The 17,353-nt window shown below is 43.4% G+C and overlaps 1 protein-coding gene across 2 annotated transcripts in view; it reads left to right on the forward strand.

The window, feature by feature from the left end:
- The first annotated feature begins 6,729 nt into the window (after positions 1 to 6,729).
- The window catches only part of Tnpo3 (transportin 3), a 79,824-nt gene continuing 69,200 nt past the window's right edge, over positions 6,730 to 17,353 (forward strand). For both annotated transcript variants that reach the window (XM_036180215.1, XM_036180213.1), the window contains exon 1: positions 6,730 to 7,228. Coding sequence is in view for 1 of the 2 variants with exons in the window: in XM_036180213.1 (XP_036036106.1) it covers positions 7,109 to 7,228 (120 nt within the window). In the remaining variant the exon portion in view is untranslated. The remainder of the gene's footprint in view (positions 7,229 to 17,353) is intronic.

Genomic DNA, 17,353 nt, shown 5'->3' on the forward strand with positions numbered 1-17,353 from the left:
CTGTATACCACCTGCACGCAATGCCTGTGGAAGCCAGAAGATGGTAGATCTACTGGGACTGAAGTTGTGGATGGCTGTGAGTGGTGTGGGTGCTGGGAATTGAACCTGAGTCCTCTGGAAGAGCAGCCAGTGCCCTTAACTTCTGAGCCATCTCTCCAGGTCCCAGTCAGCCTGGCTTTGCCTGACCTTTTCCTATAATTTCCTACAGTCTGATGTTATCTGATTCTTTAGGGCAAGAACAGGGTCTTCAACTAATTTTCTTTTCTTTTTTTTTTTTAAGTATAGAGATTTTTATTGTAGATATCAGGGAGAAAGCAGACACAGAGAAGAGTCCAGACTGAACATGGATGGGTGACTAAATTGGACCATGAGAGGAGTAGGGAGCAAGAGAGGGGCCATGAACAAAAAGGCACCTGGGGTCAGGAGGCCAAGAGTCTGGTGTAGCCAAAATGTCAACTAATTTTCTAAAGGCAGTGTTGGTAATGCTGTGGACTGAATTATGTGCATAGCCCATCTCTGCATTCATCGGTTTGATACCCCAATTTCTCATGTGACTGTATCTGGAGATAGTCTTTCAGAATTAGGTAGAAATTAACAAGGTGGGGACATCTGAGGGAAATCTGGAAACGAAAAATTTAGAACCTCACAGGTAAGGTCCACCAACAGAATATAAGAAATGGAAGAAAGAGGGTAGGGATTTAGCTCAGTGGTAGATCACCTGCCTAGCAAGCGCAAGGCCCTGGGTTCAATCCTCAGCTCTGAAAAAAAAAAAAAAAAAAAAAAAGAAATGGAAGAGAGAATCTCAGGCATTGAAGACACTATAGAAGAAATAGATACCTTGGTCAAAGAAAATGCTAACTCTAAAAAGCTTCTGGCACCAAACATCCAGGAAATCTGGGCCAATATGAGGAGGCAAAATGAAGAGCCAGAGGAGACCAGGGACACTAAGAAAACAAGGCCGTCCAAACCAACAGGACCAAAGCTCATAGTAGCTCACAGAGACTGTCATGCACAGGGCCTGCACGGGTCTGCACCAGGTCCTCTGAGCACATATCATGGCTTCCAGTTCAGTGTTTTTTATGGGATTCCTGAGTGTGTCAAAGAGTGTGTCTCTGATTCTTGTGCCTTCTCTTGGGCTCCTTTCCATCTGTTGGTTTATCTTGTTCAACTCCAATGTGTTAGTTTTTGTTTTATCTTATTATATTTTATCATATCATATTTTATTATTGTCCCTTAGAAGTCCATTTGTTTTCTTTTCTTTTCTTTTCTTTTCTTTCTTTCTTTCTTTTCTTTTCTTTTCTTTTTTTTTTTTTTTGAGACAGGGTTTCTCTGTGTAGCTTTGCGCCTTTCCTGGAACTCACTCTGTAGACCAGGCTGGCCTCGAACTCACAAAGATCCGCCTGGCTCTGCCTCTTGAGTGCTGGGATTAAAGGCGTGCGCCACCACCACCCGGCTTTCTTTCTTTCTTTCTTTCTTTCTTTCTTTCTTTCTTTCTTTCTTTCTTTCTTCCTTCCTTCCTTCCTTCCTTCCTTCCTTCCTTTCTTTCTTTCTTTCTTTCTTTCTTTCTTTCTTTCTTTCTCTCTCTCTCTTTCTCCCATTTGTTTTCTAATGAGAGACAGAAAGGGAGTGGATACAGATGGGAGGTGAGGAGAGGAGGAAGTAGGAGGAATAGAGGAAGGAGAAACGTAATAATGTAACACACACACACACACAAGTCCAAAAAAACCTCACAACTATTTTCAATAAAAGGGGAAAGATGGTAAATTGACGCTGTGCTCAGAGCTGTTCCTCGACAGCAGTCACGTGGCACAGATGGCTAAGTGACTCACAGGTGCTAATAAGCATCTACCACTTCTAAGCTGATTGGACACTGCTGGATCGGGATTGATGGAGGTGATGTGGAAATAACGGGAAGACAGGCATCTCCAGAAGCAGAATTGTTCTTTAATCAGGACAACTAAAGGGCCAGTCTCTCTGTGCAAATAAGACGGGGCATATGGGGCTAGAGAGATGGCTTAGAGGTGAAGAGCACTGGTTGCCCTTCCAGAGGTTCTGAGTTCAACTCCCAGCAACCACATGGTGGTTCACAACCATCTACAATGAGACCTGGTGCCCTCTTCTGACATGCAGGCAGAACACTGTATACATAATAAATAAATCTTAAAAACAAAACAAAAAAGACTGTTGGCTTGCGGTGGCGCACGCCTTTAATCCCAGCACTTGGGAGGCAGAGCCAGGCGGAACTCTGAGTTTGAGGCCAGCCTGGTCTACAGAGCGAGCTCCAGGACAGCCACCAAAACTACACAGAGAAACCCTGTCTCAGGAAAAAAACAAAACAAAACAAACAAACAGACAAAAAAACACACAAAAAAGACTGTGCATATGTTGCATGGGGGTGGGACTTGGGATTTTATAGGATGGAATGGGGGACTTAGAGAATGGACAAGTCCATCTGCAGATCAGTTCCTCTGCAGTCTGGGCATAGTAGACACCAGTGGTTAATGCGCAGAGCTCCCACTCAGAAGCTTCCAGATATTATCAATCATGTCAGTGTTCCCATCCAGACTTCTCAGTCCACCTGAGGATTTTAGGTAATTAGCTTCAGACACACCAAATGAAGAGACGATGTAACACTTTCTTGAAGACACATAAAAGCACAGGTACCTCGGACTGCAGCAAGGACCACTGACTTGTCACTGTTACAGACTACTGTAGCGTACTGCTTATGGTCTCTGTCCTGGACATCACCAAGAAACTTCTCATGGTCTCCCTCAGCATATTTCTCCCTACTTCTGATACTTGGCCACTTCAACACTGTGGTCCCTTTGTCTTGCCAGCTCCAGAATTGGTTAGTTAGCAAATACTTGATGACCTGCAGGGGCTCCTTGCATCCGCACTGACTCTTTGCATTGGCTTTTTATCTTCTGTAATCCCTTCACCCCTCTTAGCTCTCTAGAACCTAGTTATACATGTCTGAAGCATGATGTACGATTTGAAATTTGTATTAGTAAATAAGATTGGACTAAAAATTTTTAAAAAATGTAATTGCCATTACTACAACCCCGGGTGAAGAAATCAGGGGTAACTAGTGATGAAAATGATGATTCTCAAAGTCCATTGACATTTAGTACAATCTGATTATATAAAAACACAAGTGTGGCGTGGTGGTGGTGGTGGCGGTGCGCCGGCAGCGGCGGTGGCAGCAGCAGCAGCGGCAGCGGCAGCAGCAGCAGCAGCAGCAGCAGCAGCAGCAGCAGCAGCGGTGCACGCCTTTAATCCCAGCACTCGGGAGGCAGAGGCAGGCGGATCTCTGTGAGTTCGAGGCCAGCCTGGTCTACAAAGCGAGATCTAGGACAGCCTCCAAAACTACACAGAGAAACCCTGTCTCGAAAAACCAACACACACACACACACACACACACACACACACACACACACACACATGTCAGTCTTTGTTAGCGGCATATCTCACTCATGACAGGAGCAGGAGGACTCTGAGGAGCCACAGCTTAGCTTGCTATTTAACTTGAGGTTCATTGAAAGTCATGTGTGTCATCTTGGGACAGACCCAAGTCTTGTGACAGTCCCTATGACAGGGGACTGGAGTCCATATCTGACATTCTCCTTGTCCATAAAAGTAACTGTGTGGTCTATGTTTCAGGAAGCTGAGTTATCTTTCTTCTTTCTGCATCCTGTAACCACAGCTACCACCACATGCAAATCCATTTTCCTATATTTATTCTACATTTCTCCATCTCCATCTCTAATGTCCACATTAGGCCGCTAGTGCTCCTCACCAGGATTACTGCAACAGCTTATTATTTTTGTCCTTGCCCAAGACATTCAGTGTTGCAAGCCAGAATGATTTAAGAGAAGTCTCTATGGAGCTAAAGACAGCCAATTCAAAACAGTTTCTGCACACTTACCATATGTTAGGCAATCTCTTGAGGACACAAAGATGTGTGGGGTGTGTTTGCCAAACACCAATCTTTCTTCCAGCTGGTGTGGACTTCTCTCAGTCTATAGCCCTATAGAATACACTTTTCTCTTTTTCTTACAGATTTTAACATTTACAGATTTTTTGCCTTTGCCTGGTATAATACTTTTTTTTTTTTAACCTTAATTTCCTATGTCTATCAGTCTGGTCTTATGTTAATTTTTTTTTCTTTTTTGGTTTTTCAAGACAGGGTTTCTCTGTGTTGTTTTGGTGCCTGTCCTGGAACTCACTCTGTAGACCAGGCTGGCCTTGAACTCACAGAGATCTGCCTGGCTCTGCCTCCCAAGTGCTGGGATTAAAGGTGTGTGCCACTGCCACCTGGCAGGTTAAAATATTTTTAGGTGATCATCCCAGCCCCTTCAATCTAGAGTGTTTCATTTCTTTCTTGCTTTTTTTTTTTTTTTAAGACAGGGTCTCATAAATTCCAGATCCGCCTCAAACTTACTAAGTATCCAAGAATGATCTTGAACTTCTGATCTTGTCTCTGGGATTACAGGTATATGCCACCACACTTTGTTTTATATGGTGTGTGGGATTAAACCCAGAGCTTTGTTCATGTTAGAGAGTTCTCTACCAATTGAGCTACATCTCTAGCTCATGTTTCAATAACTGGTAATTTTTTTTCACATGGCAATTTATTTCTTTCTCCTTCCTTCTTTCCTCCCTCCCTCCCTCCCTCCCTCCCTCCCTCCCTTCTTTCCTTCCTTCCTTCCTTCCTTTTCGAGACAGGATTTCTCTGTGTAGCCCTGGCTGTCCTGAAACTTGCTCTATACACCAGGCTGGCCTCAAACTCATAGAGATCCACCTGCTTCTGTCCCCCCCCCCCCCCATACCCCTAGTCCTGGGATCAGAGGCATGTGCCACCACCTCCCGGCAAATTCTAGTCTTTTAAAAAGAGGTTTTAGCAGGGCAGTAGTGGTGCACACCTATTATCCTAGCAATCTGGAGTAGAGGCTGGTAGATCTCAGAGTTCAAGGCTAACCTGATCTACAGAGCTAGTTCCAGGACAGCCAGGACTACAGAGAGAAACCCAGTCTTGAAAAACAACAAACAAAGTTTTAGGGTTGGAGAGCTGACACTTGCTGCTCTTGTAGAGGATCCAAATTTCGTTGCCTGCACCTATATGGTAGCTCGTAACTGTCTGTAACTCCCCCAGTTCCAGGCATGCATCATGGTGCACATACACACAAATGGAGGCACAACCCTCATAGACATAAAAATAAATCTTTGAAAGAGTCTCATTAAAAAAGGATTTAGCTGGGCGGTGGTGGTGCATGCCTTTAATCCCAGCACTCAGGAGGCAGAGCCAGGTGGATCTCTGTGAGTTCAAGGCCAGCCTGGTCTACGGAGAGAGATCCAGGACAGGCACCAAAACAACACAGAGAAACCCTGTCTCAGAGAGAGAGAGAGAGAGAGAGAGAGAGAGAGAGAGAGAGAGAGAGAGAGAAGAAGAAGAAGAAGAAGAAGAAGAAGAAGAAGAAGAAGAAGAAGTGTAGTTTATATCTTGGAAGGTTGTTAATCTGTAACTATAATGCTTTACATGCTGTTAGTGCAGCAGCAATGTTGGGAAAAGTGTGTGAATTGAAACTTGCTAGACTATTGATTTGCTTTTGTTTGCCTGTTTTTTTTTTTTTTAATTAAATTAATTTTCTGAGCCAGGGTTTTTCTGCCTAGCCCTGGCTGTCTTGGAACTCGGTCTGTAGACCAGGCTGGCCTCGAACACAAGAGATTCATTCACCTGTCTGTGTTTGCCTCCTGAGCGCTGGGATCAAAGATGTGCACTACCACCATTCCGATGTTTATTTAAAGACAGAGCTTCATGTAGCCAAGGCTGGTCTTGAATTCTTGACAGTTCTATCTTCCAAGAGCTGAGATTACAGGTTCCCTCCACACAGCCCAACAGAGTATTGAATTTTGATATGAGAAGAAAGGTATATTACAAAAGCAACATCCAGTGTGCGAATGGCCCTAGAGATACATGGATAAGAACCTGAAACAGAACAAGAGGTTCCTTTTGAACGTTAAGATTTTTTTGTTTTTGTCTTTGTTTTTGGTTTTGGTTTTTCGAGACAGGGTTTCCCTGTGTAGCTTTGCACCTTTCCTGTAACTCACTTGGTAGCCCAGGCTGGCCTCGAACTCACAGAGATCGATCCGCCTGCCTCTGCCTCCCTAGTGCTGGGATTAAAGGCATAAAGCATGCGCTACCACCGCCCGGCTTTTTTTTTTTTTTTTTTTTTTTTTTAAATGTTAAGATCTTAGTAGAAAAAAAGAGAGGCTCATTCTGGATTTATTCAGTGTGGCACATGCTTCAGGTGTGAAAACAGTAATTTGGTTAAGCGTACCTAGTGTGATTCTAATGGGAATCAGAGTAGGAACCATACCTTAAGTGACCTTTGGTTCTCTAATACACTACAGATAGTTGGACCTTAGAGACAGTTGAAGTGATGTTCTTTAAATGCCCACAGGAGACAGAAAGGACTCCCTGGAGTGGGGTGCAGAAGTAGGAGACGAGAGGACTTTAGATTCAGTGCCGAGGAGATAAGATTTGGTCAGGGATGTGACACAAACCGTTCTGGAAGCTCAAGTTCAGAGTTAAGGCCCTAGGTAAGTACCTCGTATCCCATTCCTTCAGTTCTCCTGGTCCGGCAGGGTCACTTCCGGGAGGAGGGGGGAAACAAGAGGAGGCGTGCCGGGAAGGAGGCAGTTTGTAGTGCACAAGACGGAAGTGTGCTAAAGTATACGGGCGGCTGCTTCCGGTCTGGTAAGCTCTGCTCAGGTTCGCTGCGTGGTTTGTGTCATGCGGAGATAGGCCTCTGAAAGCAAGGCGGGAGGTGAGGAACCAGGAACCCGCGTCCGGACTCTGGAGTCTGGATTCTAGCAGAAGGAGGACAAAAACGAGCCAGGAACCTGAAACGACCTCTCCGCTGTTTCCGCGGGGGCAACTTCCACGAGGAACCCCCCTTTCCCTGGTAACGGCCAGAAAGGAGGAGATGGCGCCAGTCTGGGAGCGGCTGTGGCCGAGACAGTGAGGAAGCGTGAGAGGAGGGAGTAGGAGGGCAGCCTCGGGAGAAGTATCGGAGCCGTCGCTGTCACCGCCGCCGCCGCCGCCACCATGGAAGGAGCCAAGCCAACATTGCAGCTCGTGTACCAGGCAGTGCAGGCGCTTTACCACGACCCAGATCCCAGCGGAAAGGAGCGCGCCTCGTTTTGGCTTGGGGAGCTGCAACGTTCGGTGAGGGGCGGGAAGAGTCCCGGTCCGCGCCGCGGGGCCGGGGCCGAGTGGGATGTAGGGTTGAGCCGAGAGCCTGAGCGGGGCGGTGGGCCTTGGGAGAACCTCTTTCCGAAGGAGCTGCTGCTGTGGGGTGGGGCTGAGCAGCCACATCTATGCCGCCTTTCAGAAACTAGTGGCAACTGATGGCCACGATTGAATCCGATTTGTAATTCTGCACCCCTCGCTAGTGGCATGGATCTAGTCCCTCTTTAAGTCCTACCGTCGCTTTAGCTTTTTTTAGGCCATGCTTCACTGTTTTATCTTTCTTCAACCAAAGTCAGCCCCAAATGCTTCCCCACCTTCCACGTAAGGATGCTTTTCATTCACCTTCCATGTCCAAGGGTTGCATCTGGCAATTCCTTCCCCGGGGGTAGCCTTACTCACACCTCAGTGTTCCTTGCCAGTTTTCACTCATGTTATTCTCGAAAATTCTCAGGTGTCTAGATTCATATTCATATGAATTCCCCCTTGCTTTGGAGTTCAAAATAATATAAAGAAAAATTAATCATGGTTTCAGGAAATCTTTGGAGTTCTTTTGTTTTAAATTGAATTCTTACCTATTTCCTCCACCTGTAGGTTTCTGTTTGTGAGATGGGTATCATAACTGGTTAAATTAGCCCATATAATTATGTGAATGGGTGGTGGAGTGTTTGTATTATAGCTATTATATTTCTTCATATTTAAATTTTTAAAAAGATTTATTATGTATACAGTATTCTGTTTGTATGTATGTCTGCACACCAGAAGAGGGCACCAGATCTCATTATAGATGGTTGTGAGCCACCATGTGGTTGCTGGGAATCGAACTCAGGACCTCTCTGGAAGAGCAGTTGGTACTCTTAACCTCTGAGCCATCTCTCCAGCTCCTTAAATTTTTTTAGATCATGTATTTAATTTTTTTTTTGACTCACGTTTTGTATTTTCTCCCTTCCTTGATTTTGCTGTTTTATGTATTTATTTTGGTTTTTCTCTAAGTAGCCCTAGCTGTCCAGAAACTCACTTTGTAGACCACGTAGACCTCGGTATCGGAGATCTGCCTGCCTCTGCCTCCCAAGTGCTGGGATTAAAGGTGTGGGCCACCACTGTCCAGCTTTGCTAGGTTTTATTTTTATGAGTTTGTAATAGCTGCTGATTTTGTTGTGTGTAGGTTTTAGTCTATGAGCTGTGAAATTCTTTGAAACTGAGGAGTCTTGTACAGACTAACTGACTGACTAAACACTAGCCTTTATTATTTTTTATGTGTGGGGCTGGGAGTCCATTCGAAACTACATCCCTAGCTCTCCCCTCCCATTATTTTTGCATTTCATACTCACAAGCATATTTTGGTATGCTCTCCCTTGTCTAACAGTATTTAACAGTGCTCTTTCTTGTTAAATAAGCCCCTAGGATGCAAGTACATAATTTTTAAAACATTTGCCACTTTAACTTTTGATCAATGCATGTAAATGTGAGACCCAAGTCCTTGTTTACATAGTGTAAAGACAAAGAATAAGATTTTGCCAGGGGTGGTGGCACACGATTTTAATCCTGCCCTACGGAGGCAGAGGCAGAGGCGGAGGTCAGCCTGGTCTACAAGAGTTCCAGGACAGCCAGGGTTACACAGAGAAACCCTATAACCAAAAAGGGAAAAAAGATATAAATTGAGGCTCCCCATGTAGGTAGGACTCATCTAGTTTTTATTCTGTTGTCATACAGTTTTCTAAAATATAAATAACCTACCAAAACTAGTTAGCTCTTCCCCAATAAACCTACGAATTGTGTTTTAAATCAGTACTGGAGTGCTTATCATGGACAAACTACTTCTGGATGTTGGTAATTGGAAACAAAACAAACAAATCTGTGACGATTAAATGTAATATCTTACAAGAGCTATGAGAAGTTTAACATTGAGCTTGCGTTAGGATTCACTTAAGCTATTCACCTTTCTCTCCCGTTATTCTCTGTTGCATCTTTGCATTGACATCAAGAAGACAGGGCACACTTGACAAAGTAATTACCAGAGTTTCCTCTCTCTCTCTCTCTCTCTCTCTCTCTCTCTCTCTCTCTCTCTCTCTCTCTGTGTGTGTGTGTGTGTGTGTGTGTGTGTGTGTGTGTGTGTGTGTGTTTTAAATCTTTTTCTTTAAATTAGAGGTACTGGGGGTTGAACTGAGGGCCTTAGACATTAGGCATGTTATTCATGCCTGAGTTATGTCCTCGGCCTTTTTACTTTTTATTTTGATATAAAGAATGTTAAGTTCCCTGGGCTCTCCTTGAACTGTCTGTAGCCCGGTTGGCCTTGAACTTTGGCTCTGCCTGCTTCAGCCTCTTACTTAAGTAGCTGGGATTACAGGCCCTGCTTTCCTTTACCATGCCCTAGCAGAGTTTGTTATTAAGTACTATTTATAAAGTTGCAGGTCTAATGGTATCAGAAGAAATAGTATTATATATAGACTGTAAGAAACTTATTTTTAAGCTGGAAGGGGTAAGAGAGATGAGTAGTTACTTGGTTTCTTTGAGGGGGACAATGAGTTTCTGGTGACAGAACTTGAGGTCCCTTGCAGTGAGGGTGCTAGAGGAATGAATTTTCTGACTCTGTTCTTCTGGGATTCCCTCTTGATCAAGCCAACCAGAAGCCAGGGAACATTGAAAACGTCTATACAAGGTAGCTTACTGATAGCCAGGCATAGTGATGTACACCTTTAATCCAGCACTTGGGAGGCAGAGGCAGGTGGCTCTCTGAGTTCGAGGTCGCCCCCCCCCCCCTTTACATAATGAGTTCCAGGACAGCCAGGGCTATGTAGAGAGACCCCCTGTCTCAAGGGGGAGAAAAAGACAGCTGATTGGAGCAGATATGAGAGCAGACAAAGGGTGAGAATTGTGTGTGTGGATACACTTGTGGAAGCCAGTTTTCTCCTCCTGACTTGTGGATTCTAGAGATCCACCTCAGGTTGTCCGGCTTGGCAGCACGAGTCCTCACAGCCTAAGCATCTCAGTGGCCCAACTTGAGCCTTTGAGCGGACAGTTCACCTGACACTTGAGCCCCTTGATGCCTTTATTTTCTTCAGCTCACATAGTCGTACCCTGGATCTTGTCATTACCAAAAAGGCCCAGCCCCAAATCACTTACTCAGGCAGTCTTCTCCGAGCACAATCCATTATTTATTATTTCCTGGCTCAAGAATTTCAAGGAACCCCATGTTTTTATTATTTTGAAATCTTAAGTAATTTCAACTTTTATCAAAAATTAAAAGTTTTACTTTAACATTTTTTTTGTGCTTGGTGAGCAAATATCTTTTTTTTTTACACATTTGTTTTGTTTTCTATATATCTAAGTCATTTGTTCCCAAATGCCCATAGTATAAAATGTCCACCTTATATGTTCATATTGATCTGTTTTCCTTGTTGGCTGAAGAAAGCTTGTAGCCCGAAGATCTGTCAACCTCAACTAGCCCTCACCTCAAAGATAGTGAGTTTATTCTTGAGTCAAATATGAATTCAGGGTGCCCTATAATGTGTTCTACTATGGAAGTGATTACATGAGATTGTATTAACTAGAACAGGGAAGTGGGGCTGTAGATAATGGCTCAGTGGTTAAGAGTGCTTGCTGTTCTAGGGGATCAGCACCTGTTTGGCAACTCACAAATGGCTATACTCAAGCTCCAGGGGATCTGATGCTCCCCCTTCCTTGTGCATACTTACACACACACACACTCACACTCAAACACACACGCATACACACACATGCATATGCCGAGAGAGAGAGAGAGAGAGAGAGAGAGAGAGAGAGAGAGAGAGAGAGAGAGAGAAATAAAAAGAACAAGGAAAACCAAATCAAAGAAATTACAGAATACATTGGTGGAGCATTGGATGAACAGGTCATAGGAAAGAAACAGGGAAACTGCTGTAGGTTTTTTTGTTTTGTAGGGCTTTTTGTAGTTTTGTTTTGAGACAAAGTCTTGCTGTATAGCTTTGGCTGGCCTGGAACTTTCTAGGTATATCAGCTGGCCCTGAATTCATGGAGATCTGCCTGCCTTTGCCTTCCTACTGATGGAATTAAAGGCATGTTCCACCACAATTGGCTCTACAGTAGGTTTTAGGTATTTGATGACATTTTTAGCCTTCGGATTGGTAGAAGTTAGTGGTCTGCTAAGAATACACCCTGAAGGTCGGAGGGCAATAAATGCTAGCGAGGGGGCTAAAGATAGCCCAAGATAATTTGGTTCTCTATCTGCAACATTGTAACTTTCTATGATGAGGGAATTCTAATCAGCCATTCAAACTTACAGAATTTTTTTTTTTCTTGGTTTTTCAAGACAGGGTTTCTCTGTGTAGTTTTGTGCCTTTCCTGGAACTAGCTCTGTAGACCAGGCTGGCCTCGAACTCATAGAGATCCACCTGGCTCTGCCTCCCGAGTGCTGGGATTACAGGCATGCGCCACCCCCGCCGCTTATAAAATCTTTAACACAGGTAAGGGGCTTTTGTGTCTTCTCTTTCTGAGGACTTTGTTCACCAAACCTCTCTTGGTTCTGTTGCCTAATTACTGTCCTGGGATTCCTCTTTAACACTGTCCTAGGAATTTCCTACACCTTTTTTTTGTGTTCAATCTACTGATTCCTAGATTTCCTAACGTTTTCTTGGATTAGTCCTTCATTTGGTGGATAATTGAGAGGAGTACCTTTAATCCTCTTTTATTACCCTTCCATTTCTCTTACGTGTGAGAAGGTGCATGTGAGTGCATGCAGATGGAGGCCAGAGGACAACCTTGGGTGTCATTTCAGGAACCAATGTCCATGTCCTTTGAAAGTCTCATTGGCATAAAACTCACCAACTGGAGCTAGACTGATTGATTAGCTGACCCCTACCCATCTCCCCTGTGCTGGAATTACAAACTGGGTGCCTGGCCTTTTATTTTTATTTATTTTTATTGTGGGTTCTAGGGTTCAAGCTCATAACCTTAATTTTTAAAGGTAAGTGTTTCCTTGGCTGAGGGATTGTTTCTTAGCTTTCTTTTTTTATTATTTTTTAAGGGGTTGGGGACAGAGTTTCACTCTGTAGCCCAGGCTGTCTTTGAACTCCTGATCCTCCTGCCTCTGCCTCCTATTAGAATTATAGTGTACTTCTGTACTCTTGTTTTAACTTTTCTCTACCTGCTTGTAGGGAAAATAGGGAAGTGGGGGTGGTAGTTGGCACAGGATCTTGCTACATAGTCCAGATTAGCTTAGGTTTTACTCTGTGACCTAGGCTAGTCTTGAACTTGAGTTTCTTGTGTCTCGGCTTCAGGATGGACTCTACTGCCCGTGACGGCGCTTACTGTCTTCATGTTCCTTCTTTTTTCTTGGGCCACCTTTACTTTGAGCAGAGTCCTCTAGTCTTCTGCCTGGGGACATAAGCTAGGTTACCAGTGCCCCAACTGCTCAGTGGGAGAATGAGGCAGGTGGTGGAACTCTGGGTTTTCATTTCATACTGTATTTTCAGATGAGAGTCTTGTCCTTATGAGTCTTGCCAGAGTAAACCACAGAGTAAACCTCTTTTAGGATGGGATGGTAATAGTCCAGTTGCTCAGCATCAAGGAGAAAATCTAGGGGTCTGCCTGCTGCTTATACAGAGCTGGGTGTCTACCTTTAGTTGTACCTGGTGTTTATAATTCTTTGAGCCATAGGATTTACTTTTGACACTCCCCATCTGAGCTCATCCTCCCCAGGCAGAGTCCAGCCTTTTCAGGTCTGTTCATTAAGATAGCAGGCTAATTTCTGTTTCTGTGAGTCCAAGGCCAGTCTTGTCTACAGAGAGTGAGTTCCAGGACAGCCAGGGCTACACAGAGAAACCCTGTCTTGAAAAAACCCCTCCCCCAACAAAAAAGTTTCTACAGTTTTGGTGTTCTCTGTTTCCGTTTTCTTTGTCATGTGGAGTTTTGCTGCCTTTTTTAGAGGGTTTCTCTTGTTAGCCCAGGATGGCCTTGAAATCTCGACAACTCCTGCCTCTGCGGGACAAGTGCTGGGATTACAAGTGTGTTCTATCAAGTCCAGCTAAAACAGGTGTTTTTGGAGAACTTTCTTTTTTCTTTCTTTTTGTTTTTTGTTTTTTTCAGGACAGGGTTTTTCAGTGTAGTTTTAGTGCCTGCCCCTGATCTCCCGGGTCTCGCTCTGTAGACTAGGCTGGCCTCAAACTCACAGAGAGACCCGCCTGGCTCTGCTCACAAGTGCTGGGATTAAAGGCGTTTGCCACCCTCACCTGGCTTCTGAAGAACTTTTATTCATTACTCTATAGACCATTTTCACCAAAATTCTTGGAAGGCTTCAGCCATAGTTACATACTCTGGTAAGCAGATATCACTGATAACTCTGAAGTGTTTTAAAAGAAACTAAGTGATTTTTGAATCAGATCTTAAGGAGTCCTTATGTGATGGCAGCATGTATGTTCTGAGTACTTAGTAATTTCCTTTGGCCATATCCAGTGTGTATACAAAATTAGTAGACACCTTAGAAAGCTCTGGGGAACAAAGATACTCTGTGGGCTTGAAATTAGTTTGGAAGTTATAGTTTAGGGCTCGAGGTATGGCCCAGTTAGTAGAGTGCTTGTCTAGCATGCATGAAGCCATGGATGTGACCCACAGCTCTGCATAAACTACAAGTGGTAGGCCATGCCTGTCCTGCTAACTACTTGTGGGTGGGGACAAGAAGACAGTTACAGACTGAGTTTGAGGCCGGCCTGGGCATGAGACCCTATCTTAAAAATACCAGAGACAACAGGGCAATGGTGGCAGCTCACACCTTTTAATCACTTGGGAGGTGGAGGCAGGTGGACCTCTGAGTTCAAGAGAGTTTAACAGCCAGGGCTACACAGAGAAATTCTGTCTCAAAAAAAGCAAAACAAAACGAAACAAAAACCCAGAGAAAAGTAGGTAAGTACTGTAGTTTTATCTGGAAACTGAAAAGACATGGTGAAAAGCATATTTAAAAAAACAAAAACAAAAAACCTAAATAAGATGAGATTAAAGTCATGCTTTTATGAACTCAGCTGGTATTTTTGTATATGATTTGTCACATGTTAGTGAAAATTTTCTTATATAGCATGTCAGAAAGGCTGTGGACCGTGGCTGTCAGCTTCTGTTGCTTTTCTAGTGCTTTCCCCTTCTGGAACTTTAATATTTAGCAGGCAAAATAGTAAGAAGCAAGTCTTTCTGCTCACATGGTGTAGCGCCTGTGCTTGTCACCTGCACAGTCACACACAGTCTTTCTGCTCACATGGTGTAGCGCCTCTGCTTGTCACCTGCACAGTCACACAGTCTTTTTCAGAATCTCTTGCTTTACATTACTGCGTTGCATGAATCCTAAATGGTCTTATAATAAAAACCCAGAGCCAGATATTGAGGTAAATGCTGAAAGATCAGAGGAAATAAGCCACAGCCACTTCTCACCTCACTAACTCCTCTGCCTATCCTGTCTCCATGAATCCTCAGACTGAATGCCTCTGAGTCCTCAGCTGAAAGACTCTCTAGTTCCTGTCTCCTCACACCTTATATGCCTTTCTCGGCCCAGCCACTTCACTTCCTATCTCAACCTTCCTACTGCTAGGATTAATGGCATGTGTGCTTCCCAAACACTGGGATTAAAGTGTGTGCCTCCACTGCCTGGCTCTGTTTCTTTCCTAGTCTGGATCAATCTCATGTATCCCAGTATGGCCTTGAACTCACAAAGATCCAGATGCATCTCTGCCTCCTGAGTGCTAGGGTTAAAGGTGTGTGCCACCATTGCCTGACCTCTATGTTTAATCTAGTGACTGGCTCTGTCCTCTGATCCTCAGGCAAGCTTTATTTCTTTGGTTACAAATACATCACCACATCACTGGATGGTTCATTTTCCTTTGCTAGCCCACTGTGTTTCCTCCAAGATTCTTCTCATCATACTGAGCAGGTACCAAATCAGAGATGGGTGATCTAGATTCATGGCCCAGTGTCACCACTTAGTAAATATGGGACTCTCTGAGTGCTTAGGCTTCCTCTGCCTTGATTTCCTTGTAGAGTTATGGATGACCCCAAAGCAGCTGCCCCTGAAAGTCTTCACCCAGAATGGATGATGGCTTCTCCACAGCCACACAAAGGGAGCCACCTGGAAGTCCTTGATTTTTCTGCTTAGTTCTAATACCTAGACTTTTGGTTTGTTCTAGCAGTTGTAGTTACTAATTTAGTTTATCTTTTACTTATTTATTTTTGTGCTTATGTTTATATCTTGTAGTTAAGTGACCTTTAAAACATAACTTGAATTTGAAAGGAAGACTTTTTACTAAATAAAAAATGTTTCTATATAATTTCTAAGGGTCAGTTAGCTTAATGAATATAGGAACGGATATTGTATGCTTCTCATTGGTGGAAACTGAGTATGTAAGTAAACAAAGAGAAAAGGCTAAGATCTCATTAATGTACTTGCATCATTCCATAAGGAAGCCATTAGCCAGGCATTAAAGTGAAATGAAAGTTTAAATGAACCCATTCTATTAATTGGACATGGTAGACTGTATGTGAATTTGTGATGGTGTTTTGTGGGTATGGTTGTCTATTTACTGGTGCTATTCATTCTTACCCGGAATTCATTGGACCAGGTGATGGTTTGATACATAAAATCATCAGGGCACTACTACATTTTCTAATTACAATATAGATTTTTCAAGGTTTTTCCAAGTATTTATTCAGCTTTTATTGTATTAGTGTTTATAGGGAAAATGAAAGGTATATTTTATGGGTTTAAAAATATTATTGTTGTGTGGGTTTATATTTTATTTTTATTATTTGTGTGTGTTTCTGTGTATGAGTTGTGCATGTGAATGCAGGTGCCAACAGATGCTGGAAGATGGAGTTCAATTCCCTGAGGCTGAATGACAACTGATTGTGAGCACCAGATACAGTTGTTAGGAACTGAACCTGGTCTTCCATAAGAGCAGGATTCGATCTTAACCACTGAACCATCCCTGGCTCCAGCTCCTTTCTTTGGAGACAGAATCTCTCACTATGTAGATCTGGTTGATCTGGAAGTTGCTATATAGACCGGGTTGACCCAAATTTACAGAGATCCTTCTGTCTTTGCCTACCAAGTGCTGAGATTAAAGGCATGTGCCAGCTGTTGTGGATATTTTTTATTGTGAGAAAAAATGCAAAACAAAATGTACCATTTTAGTCATTTTTGTTGTTCTGCTTTGAGACAAAAATCCTACTGTGGAGCAAAGACTGCCTTTGAATTTATGCTCTTCCGCAAGCCCACCTTTGCTAGATTACAAGCTTTTGGCTAGCTTTAAAAAAAAAAAAAATGTTTGTGTGTGGGCACTGCAAAGGCCAGAGAGGACATTGGCTCCCTGGAGCTGGAATTATATGCAGTTGTGAGCTGCTGCCCAGTGTGGTGCCAGGCTTCCAACTTGGGTCTTTTGAGGAGCAGCAAGCACTCCTAACTGCCGAGCTACCTCTGCAGCCCACCTTTTAGCCATTCTTAAATGTACAGTTCAGTGACATTAAATACACTGACATTGTGTAATTGTTAATACCATAAATCTCCAGAATTTTTCCTGGAAAAACTAAGATATAGTCATTAAAATACAACCAGTCCCTGTTCCCCTTTCCCACAGCATTCTGTTGTCTTTGAAACCAATTGCTCTCTGGAATCAATTCTGTGGTGGTGCCGACTTTTCTCACCTAGCATAGTGTTCTCAGAACTTAAACATGACACCCCTGCTTGCATTTCTTTTGGGAAATATGTTCAGAAGTAGAGTTGCTAAGTCACATGGGCAATAAACCAATAGGCCAACTTACTCTTTTTCTTAGGTCATTTTTTTTCTGGATGATTTGTCCTTTTTCTTCAGATGTCTCATTAAGTTGGATGCCTTCATTCTTCTGGAAAGGAAAAAACTGCCCAATGCTTCAGACTGGCAATGTTAGATAAGGCTGGCCTTGAACTCATAGAGATCTGCCTGCCTCTGCCTCCTGAGTAATGGAAGTAAAGGCCCTACCAATCAGGGCCCAGATCTTTTTAAACACAGTAATTTCATAAATAGTACTCTAATATCACATCTCACATTTTTAGGACACTTTTATTTATTTATTTTTGGTTTTTCAAGACTGAAT

This window comes from Onychomys torridus, chromosome 3 (assembly GCF_903995425.1).
Source record: "Onychomys torridus chromosome 3, mOncTor1.1, whole genome shotgun sequence".
NCBI lineage: Eukaryota > Metazoa > Chordata > Mammalia > Rodentia > Cricetidae > Onychomys > Onychomys torridus.